This window comes from Pristis pectinata, chromosome 12, assembly GCF_009764475.1.
Source record: "Pristis pectinata isolate sPriPec2 chromosome 12, sPriPec2.1.pri, whole genome shotgun sequence".
Classification (NCBI taxonomy): Eukaryota; Metazoa; Chordata; class Chondrichthyes; order Rhinopristiformes; family Pristidae; genus Pristis; species Pristis pectinata.
In genome coordinates, this window is record NC_067416.1 from 53,319,446 (window position 1) to 53,329,896 (window position 10,451).

Genomic DNA, 10,451 nt, shown 5'->3' on the forward strand with positions numbered 1-10,451 from the left:
CTCTGTACAAGTTAACGACAAAGTGGTCTCCACCGGGTTACTCTAAAAATCCACACGTGGACTGTAGTGACAGACACAGTTACTGGTTTTCATCCATCGATAGAGACTAGCAGGCTGGTGTCTCTCTCTCTATTCTCTCTCTCTCTTCTCTCTCTCTCTCTCTGACTGATTCCGACTGACTCCAAAAACGTCATTACGTCCTTTATCTTCCGTTGTCGTAACAACGCCAACACACACACACACACACACACACACACACACACACACACACACACACACACACACACACACACACACACACACACACAGAACAATCTACGCTCCCTCTGTCTCTCTCTTTCTTTGTGACTCTTATTTGCCGAATTAGCCCAGGTCTCCGTGCAGCTCGTTACGAAAGGGGAACGTGCAACAGAACAATTTTGGATCTGATCCTTCGCTGTGGTTCGACGGGGCTTGCGGGAAGAGTTACTGCCTCAGAGACAAATTGAACCGGTAATCACAATTGCACCAGGCAGTCTGTGTGCGTTGTGAATGCTAAATTGGCCATCGTTGGTATTGCGATGTCGTCAGCCTCAGTGAATAGCAGAGCTGACCCCGTTACATTGACCAGGGTTGAATCTATCCCCACACAGTCATTGCAAGTTGAAGCCTTCTCCTACAAGTACATCGACTTTGTCCCATCAGGGGTAGGAGGCGGGTCGGCGGGTGTGGAGGACGGAGCTGGTGGGGAGATGTGGTGCACCCATTTGACTGATATTCACTCCCCGCCCATCATCTCCACGCCAACATTCGCACAAACGGTAGAAGCGGGAACATCCTGAAGGGCGATGGCAGTTGGGTGTGAGGGTTACAAACAAACCCATCTTTTACAGCCGAAATGCGAACACTCGTCCTCTGATTTGTTTGTGGAACTTGTCTGACAGGTAATTGCGCAACAAACAACTCATCTACTTTCTTGATTCAACGATTTTGAGACCTGAATTGTGAAATCCGTCGATCTAATCACTTACTATTTGAAAATATTTTTCAGACCCGAATTATGGAGATTCTGTCACTCAGACGGTGTCCTCAGAAGTGAAGACAGAAGGAGATGAGGTAACTTTCAGCTGCACCTATGATACTACATGGAGCTACTAGGACATATTTTGGTACCGGCAACGGTCAGACACGAGTTCATACTGAGCAAAGGTACAGGTGGTGGTGAAGATAAAGCAGATTTTGCGCAAACCAGCTTCACCGTCCATCTCCAGAAGGAAAGGAAATTCACCAGTTTGACCATCTCATCGCTGCAGCTGAGCGACTCTGCAGTTTATTACTGCGGCCTCTGGCGCACAGTGATGTAAACCAGATACACCCTCGTCCAAAAACCCCAGCTTCTGTGTTTATATCGACTTTGCCCGCTGCAGCTGGATAAATCTGCACCCTGCCTGCCGTTTGTGGTTTCCCACCACCCTGAGTTCTCGTCCCAAATTCTATCAGTTTCCCTCGCCCTCAATCTGTGCAGCTTCCGCTGTGGCTTTTCAGTCACTCACTTTCCAATGTCCGCCTTTTGACTCATAACCTCTGCTGTCTCCTGGCTTTATTTTTCTGGGATATGTGAATGTTTGCATCAGCCGGCCGATGTGTTCCATTCGCAGTCACTGGTCTGTTTCCAGTTCAAGTCACAAACAACGAACCTTGGGAAACTGACCGGCCAGATGTAGTCCTCAGCCTTATTCTCGGAACCTGCGCGGAACAGTTGTTGGGAGCATTCGGAGAAGTCCTTAACGTCTCCCTACTATAAATCCTAGATTCCTACCTGCGTTAAGATGACCAGTATCATCAAGGAGAAAAAGGCATGGTGTCTTAACGAATAGGGGTCTGGCACCCTGACGGCGAAAATCATGAAGAGCTTCCAGAGGCTGGTCATGTCACACATAAACTCCAACCTCGACCAATGCATTTTGCTTGCGCAGAAACTGGTCCACGGTAGATGCCATCTCCCTGGCCTTACACGAATATATGGAACATCCGGAGAACATAGAACCGAATCTCAAACAATGACGAGGCGGTGTCCATGAAGGACATGGAGAATCTGGTGGTATCGCGTCAAGACAACAACCTCTGCCTCAGTGTCAGAAAATTGAAGCTTGTCACGCCTGTCGGTGCAGATTATTCAGAGTTTCAAATTCCTAGGTCTAAGCATCGGGAACATATTTTCCCGCTTCAGCCACGTGGACGCTTTTGACAAGATAGTACACCGGCGCCTCTACTTCTCCAGAAGACGGAGGAAATTCGGCAAGTCAACAATGTCCCTCGCCAGTTTATACAGAAGCTCTATAGAAAGAATCCTATCCGGATGCATCGTAGGTTGGCAAGGCAATTGTTCTGCCCAAGCCCGCAAAAAATTGCAGAGTTGTGAACGCAGCCGAGCCCGTCACGAAAACCATCCTCCCCTTCACAGACTGAATCTACAGTTCCCTCTGCCTCGGGAAAGCAGCCAACATTTTCAAGGACCCTTCTTCTTCCCCATTTCATCCCATCGGGCAGAAGGTAGAACAGCTTGACAACACGTATCGCTGGACGGAAGGAGGGCTTCCATCCAGCTAACATCCCGGTATGTCGGCCGCGTACTGATCCCTGTGGCACTGCAGTTGTTGCAGCGTGAGACAGCGAGAGAAGCAGAACAGACAAGCACGGAAGGAATGAAGAAGGGGAGAGAGGTCAGCTGACAAAGAGACATGCAGGGGGACGGAGAAAGATAACGAGCGAGGGAGAGAGAGCGAGGCACACAGTGATGAGAATACATCAGCGCAGATGGGGCAGAGGGCAAAGTGAGAGAGCAGACACACAAACACGCAGACACACCGACATACACACACACACACACACACACACACACACACACACACACACACACACACACAGAGCAATGGAGAATGAGACGGAGTGGGGAAAGAAAGTGGACGAGAGAGTAAGAGAATTTTTAGTCATGGCTGACACAGTGCGGTGCTTGAGCTCTAAAACATGAGCTAATCACATACCAGGAATAAGTCTTTGGGAACCCACACATTGATAAAAGTTCATGACTTTAATTTAAGAGAGACAGATTGAAAGAGAGAGAATAGTACAGGTCGGGGAACGGCCAGTCTTGGAATCTAAACCACATCACATTCTGATTGTTGCCTGATGGGTTCAGTTTTGAATTAAAAGCTGATGGGTATGTATGAACTCTCTCCCTCTCTCCCTCCCTCCCTCCCTCTCTCTCTCTCTCTCTCTCTCTCTCACACACACACACACACACACACACACACACACACACACACACACACACACACACACAGAAAGAAAGAAAAGAAACGAGAGGACAGAAATTGAAAAGCAAGCAAGGAGATGAATATTCTTTCTTTTTGTTGAACTGATGCGTTAAGTCCTCCAACCAGTCTTCCAGCAGAGAACCACCACAGCCCATCTTACAAAAAATGAAGATGGCCGTGGTTGTGTTCCTCATGTCCCTCACTGATTATATTGGCCAGGCTGCCAGGGCGAGTCTCTAATAATGTGGCCAGTGTGGGTCTCATTTGAACAATACAGTCGTATGCTGTTGAGAAAACTCTGGTTTGTTGCGGGAACGAGGGGGAAATCATTCAATGACCCAGGAAGTTCCCGAACTGACGGCTGAAGAGGGAATGACCATTTTCCTGAACTGTATTTACTCTGCGAAGGGCTCGATTTTTATTTTGCTGCTGTCAATATCGTGGGGAAAAGCCGAAATATGCGTTGAAGATACGTGGCTCAGGAACAGTATATCCGTCACGAGAATAGCCGGAGAATTGTTCGGCTGCTTTGCAGAAACGCAGCAACAAGTTCCATTTACGTATCACCGGGTCCCTTGTGTCGGATTCCGCAGATTATCATTGCACATGGGGTCACACTATTGCAGGGAAAAAGCAACTCAGAGTGCGCACATACCCCGGAGGCCGTGACATCAATTGAAAGTTTTTCTGTACTGCATACTGACACATTTGGGCAGCCAATCACTGTGCATCGCAGAGTTATTGTAATCTTTTACCCGCAATGGAAATATGTCCACTCTGCACCTTGCTTCAGACCACTGTTTCATGGGTAATCTCTGAAATTTCACAACTTGCACCGACAATCCTGGATATATTCCTTTGCAATTCATGGCGTCTTCATGCAACTTATTTTTTTGTCATCATCACATTTAGCAACCAGATCTTCCGTGATTTCAGCGGAGCCATTCACAGAAATTGTGAATAGTTCTCTCGGCAGTGATCCTTGTTGCAGAGAGAGGCATGGTGAAAATCAGAGCGAAGAGCGGGCTGGCATGGAAGGGAGGAGGAAGAGAGAAGGAATCAGTTAAGGAAACATGGAATAGTGAGGGGTGAGAGAGAAACAGGAGACATATATATAGAGAGAAGGAGAGAGAGAGGGATAGAGGAGGAGAGAGGCAAAGGAGAGGAAAGAAATAGTGGGAGAGGGAGGGAGAGAGAGAAAAAAATGGAGAGGATGATACATAAATAGATATAGAGAGAAGGAAGGAGAAAGAGCGAGAGAGAAGGGGGTGTGAGAAGGAACTGAGAGAAAGAGAGAGAGAGATGGGGTATACGGAGAGCGAAGGGGGTGAGAGAGAAGACAGCTTATGACTGTGTGGGTTCCTAAGGACTTATTCATGGATTGGGATTGGCTCATGCTTGAGGGTTGAAGAGCAGCACTGTGTCAACCATCGCTAAAATGCTCTTACTCTATCTCACTCGTTCTCTCTTTCCTCTCTCTCTCGCATTCTCCCTTGTTGCGTGTATTTGTGTGTGTGTGTGTGTGTGTGTGTGTGTCGTTGTATGTGTGTGTCGGTATGTCTGTGTGTCTGTGTCTATGTGTGTTTGTGTATCTTCTCGCCAGTGTGAGTTTCTTCTACTCAATGCATCCAGCGCCTGTTGTTTTCTTCCGTGTTTTGTTGCGGAAACAAATGGGAAAGATTCAGTCACCCAGGAAAACTCCCGAACCAACCGTGAAGAAGGATAGACTACAATACTGAATTGCAATTACTCAGCGACGGCTGGATATCTGTTTGGTACAGTCGCTAACATGGGGAAAAGCCGAGAGATACGCTGGAGATACATTGTTGAAGAACAGTACCCCCGTCTCCAGAAGGCCCGGAGAAGTTCTCGGCTGCTTTGCAGAAAGACAACAAGTTGGTCTATTTAAGTATCACCAGGGCTCAGCGTAGCTCGATGCCATGGTGTTTCCACAGTGGTCGGGAGATGTCTCTCGGAGAGTAGATGGTTGCTCTCGCCAGAGGGCGCGCTCACTCTGGAGAACTGGGCAACAATTCAAACGACGGCACGGGTTCAGAAACATTCCTTTGCACTGAAGTGATGGTCATCATGATCGAGTTAAAACTTACTTTGATTGTAAATTTGGAAAGGAAGGGTGAGGAAATGTGTCAGTTGAATTGTTTGGTGTTGACAAAGTCAGCGGGAGAAGAAATTTGACGTGAGACTTTCAGATGGATAGACCTAGAGTGAGAAAGAGAGGGGGAGTGGAGCGGAGAGAGAAAGCGAGGGGGTGAGAGAGGAAGAGAGATATGAGGATGGCTGCGGGCGTGAGAGAGCATATAAAGGAGGGAGGTGGTCAAAAAAGAAATATTGAAGAGAGATAGAGAAAGATTGAGAGTGATAGATACACAGAGATCGATAGACAGATAGATAACAGATAGATATCAAATATATAGAGATAAATGGATGATAGATAGGTAGGGAGATGGATAGGTAGAGAGATAGATAGATGACAGACAGACAGACAGATAGACAGACAGATAGATAGATAGAGAGATATGGAGAGGGAGAGCGCGAGAGCGAAAGACAGTACATGAGCCACAGCTGACATTCACCTAAGTTCCGATAGGTCAAGCATTCAAACATAAGCCAATCCTCTACCAACAATACGTCCCACACAACGATAAGCGATCCTCATTTGAATTTAATCTCTCATATTCGTCATTTGTCATGCAGTGGCCAATTTTGAATGCAACGTACGAAGATCTCACGTGCCTGAGTCTTCGGGATCATCCTGCCACAGAGAACCTGCCCGGGAGCGTTGCTTAGGTCCATGCAGTCAATATCCACTGATCAACTCTTATCAATCATCTTCGCCACGGACTTAGAAAGTCAATGAAGGATGAAGGGGAGAGCCCTCCCGCACGAAGCCGTGCTGCCTCTCCGGAATAACTCTGCTTTTCTAGATGAGATTAGATCTTATCCCAAAGAATCTTCTCCAAAAAATTCCCGATTTCTGATGTGAGGCTCATCGGTCTATAATTTCCTGTTTTTACTTCTTTTCCCTTATTAAACTGAGGAACAACACTGACTGTTTTTCAGTCATCTGGAACACCGCCTGGAAATACAGAGAATACAAAGATATCCGTTAAGGACTCAGAAGTTTCGATGAGTCCTCTTTCAATAATCTGGGAAAGGTTCCATTCACCCATGGGGATTTATCCAACTTAAATTTGCTCAGGAGACCCAATGTCTCCACTTTCTTGACAAGGTCATGTCTTAATTTAGCATACCCATCTCACTCACTTTCATACTTATTGCCATTGACAATACTCATCCAGTCCTCATCAGAATCATAAAAACATATCTCTATCCCTTTCTTTGTTTTCACGAATTCCCACATGCTTTCTGCGATGAAACACAGCCATCAAAGATGGCTACCGCTCCATCCAACGCCACCACCACCCCACCGCATTTTGGAAAATCAATCAGGCTGTGCTCAGCTGCGTCGTCAGCCCTTAAACAACACTCCAAGACATTAATTGACATTAAGCTCTAACTCCAGTTTCAAGTTTGCAGATGACTCCATCGTAAAATTGGTGAATTAGGTTATTGTTGTCATATGTACAGAGGTGCAGTGAAACCTTGTCTTGCATACCATCCATACAAATCAATTCATGACAAACGTGCTTTGAGGTAGTGCAAGGTGAAACAATAACAGAATATCGAATAAAGTGTTACAGTTACAGACAAAGTGCAGTGCAGGTTGACAAAGAGAGCAAGGCCATAACGAGGATATTAATGAGGTCAGTGCACCTTATCACACTGGGGGCCGTTCAATAGACTTATAAGAGCGGAATAGAAGATGTCCTTGAGCCCAGTGTACGTGCTTTCAGGCTTTTGTGTCTTCTGCCCGATGGGAGGGGGATAAAAGTGAATGTACAGGGGGTGCGGTATTTGATTATTCTGGCTGCTTCACCAAGGCATCGAGAAGTGCCAAAAAGAGTCCATTGAGAAGAGACTGGTTTCCGTGACGTGCTGAGGTGTGCCATCAACTCCCTGCATTTTCTTGCGGTTTCGGGCAGAGTAGTTGCCGTACCAAGCTGTGATGCATCTGGATAGCATATTTTCTGTGGTGCATCGATAAAGGGGACGTGTCCAACTTTTTTAGCCTCCTGACGATGCAGGGGAGCTGGTGAGCTTTCTTGGCCATGGATTGCCCGTGGTTGGACCAGGACAAGCCGTTGGTGATGTTTAGTCCTACAATCTGGATGCTCTCAACCCGCTCGACCTCAGCACCGTTGATGCAAACAGGAGCATGTGCAGTGGCTCCATCCTGAATTCAATGACCAGCTCGAGTAGGCCGGATATAAAACAACGAGAAAGTGGCATACACGAAGGAGAGAGTGAGCCGAGTGCCCGGTCTCAAACAACAACACAAGTGTCGTCAAAACGAAGGACCTGATAGTGACTTCAGACGGGTGGAGTACATGGCCCTTTCTTTGTCGGTGGTGCTGAGGTGCAGACAGTTGACAGCTTCACGTTGTCCTGGAGCAGCCACGTGGACGCTGCAGACAAGGAAGCCCATCAACATCTGTACTTCCTCAGAAAGCGAAGGAATTCAGCATGTCCCCGATGATTCATACCAATTCTTACAGATGCGCAATAGAAAGTCTCCCCTCCAGATGCATCACAAATTGGTTTGACAACTGCTCTGCCCAAGACCGCAAAGGTCTGTAATTACAGAAAGCTTCGCTGTCCAGGTACCTATTCCTAGTCCACTGAATCGAACAAATTCCGATAACTATCCAGATTAGTCATTTTCTTGGGCGTCTTTCTCCTTTTACACCATAGTGTGGATATGTACGAATACATTCATCAGTCGAAAGACATTTCTCTCTCCAACTCAATTCCACTCTATTTCTTTTCCTATGTCTGTCTCTCCGTCTCTCTGTCTCTCTCAGACACGTTCTCACCCTCCGTCACACACTTTCTTTCGCCCTCCTTCTGTATCTTTCCACTAACATTCTCTCGTTTTGCACATCCTCACAGTTTTCGACCAATCAGGGCCTGCGATGTTCACTTGTGTTTATTGTCCAAGTGCATGAAGCCATGTCACGGAGCTGGGACATCAACTGTGCTTCTCCTTCCAAAGGTGCGGTCCACCTCACGAAGTGTTTCCAGCTGTGCGATCATTTATTTTCTTCCACATTTCCTGCACTTGCAGCGGGAATCGAACATTTAATTTACATTCTCTCTGTCTCTGTCTTTAGCTCCCGTTATCTGTCTCTCCATCTCTCCCTCCCTCTTTCACGGACACACACACACACACACACACACACACACACACACACACACACACACACACACACACACACACACACACACTCAGGCGCACACACACACACACCAATCAACCCTCCCTCTAGCTATCTCATTGTCTGTCACTCCACATGTGCCAAATTAGCCGACGTCTCCGTGCGGCGCGTTCCGCATGGGAAACGGGCAACAGATCAATTTTGGATCTGATATTTGCTGCAGTTCTGCGAGGTGTGCGGGGAGAGTTACCACCTCAGATTGCACCAGTAATCACAATTCAGTACGAAGTCTGTGCGCTCTCTGAAGGCTAACGTGCATATCGTTGGTATTGTGGTGTCTTCAGCCTTAGTTAATATTGCCGCGCCGCCTCCTTATATTGACCAGGATTGAATGTTTCCCCACCCAGTCTCTGCAAGTTGAACGGTTCTCCTAAATGTACATTTGGGGAAGTCGGCGGCTAGGCCGGGTGTGGAGGGCGGACATAATGGGGAGATGTGGTGCACCCATTGGACTGACATTTATTCCCCGCCCACCACCTTACGTCACCACCCGCACAAACGGTAGAAGCGCGAACTTCCTGAACGGCGACGGCAGTTGGTTGTGAGAATTCTTACCAGACACATCCTTTACAACCGAAATGCGAATTCTCGTTCTCTGGATTGTTTGTGGAACTTGTCTGATAGGTAACTGCGCAACGGGCAACTCATCCACTTTCTTGATTCAACGGGGTTTCGACCTGAATTGTGAAAGCCGTCGTTCTGTTTCTTACTATTTGAAAATATTTTTCAGACTCGAGTCATGGGGATTCTGTTACTCAGACGGTGTCCTCAGAAGTGAAGACAGAAGGAGAGGAGGTGGCTTTCAGCTGCAGATATGATACTACAGAGAGCAGCTACAGGTTATATTGGTACCGGCAACTGTCAGACTCAAGACCTGAGTTCATACTGAGCAAACGTTCAGGTGGACGTGAAGATAAAGCAGATTTTGCCCAAAATCGCTTCAGCGTCCATCTCCAAACAGAAAGAAAATTCACTCGTTTGACCATCTCATCGCTGCAACTGAGCGACTCAGCAGTTTATTACTGCGCTTTAAGCCACACAGTGATGTAAACCAGTTAAACCCTCGTACATAAACTACAGCTTCTGTGTAGAAGTCGAGTTTTACCGCTGCAGTTGGATACATCTGCACCCTCCGTGTTGTTTGTGGTTTCCCTCCGCCCTGAGAACTCGTCCCGGATTCTATCAGTTTCCCTCGCCCCCGGTCTTTGCATCTTCCGCTGTTGCTTTACTATGACTCACTTTCCCATGTCTGTGTTTGGATTCATAACCTTTGCTCTCCCCGCTTTAATTTTTCTGTGATATCTGAATGTTTCCATCAGCTGGGCGCAGTGTTCCCTTCGCTATCACTGGTTTGTTTCCAATTCAGTTCAGATACACAGAAGCTATAGGACGTGAGCGGCCCCAATGTAGTCGCCGGACTTGTTCTCAGTTCCTGCAGGACAGCTTGTGGGAATTATCGCAGAAGTCCTTAACATCACTCTGCTCTAATCTGAGATTCCTACTTGCGTTAAGACGACCAGTTTTATCAAGGCATGGTGTCTTAATAATTAGGGCGAGGTCACTCTGACATATGCAATAATGAAGTGCTTCGAGACGCTGGTCATGTCACACATTAACTCCAGCCTCCCAGACAACCTCGTACCAATGCATTTCACTACCTCCGAAACAGGTCCACGGCGGATGCCATCTCCCTGGCCCTACACGAACATCTGGCACATCTGGACAATAAAGACACCTCAGTCAGACCCCTTTTACAGAATAAATCTCCACCTGTACACCATAATTGCAAACGTACTCA

The 10,451-nt window shown here is 47.1% G+C and overlaps 1 gene segment (V, D, J or C); it reads left to right on the forward strand.

Moving 5' to 3' along the window:
- Positions 1-9,231: 9,231 nt before the first annotated feature.
- Positions 9,232-9,726, forward strand: LOC127576431 (T cell receptor alpha variable 38-1-like). The segment is given in 2 exon segments: positions 9,232-9,277; positions 9,384-9,726. Coding segments are annotated over 2 exon segments (389 nt in total).
- Positions 9,727-10,451: the final 725 nt, after the last annotated feature.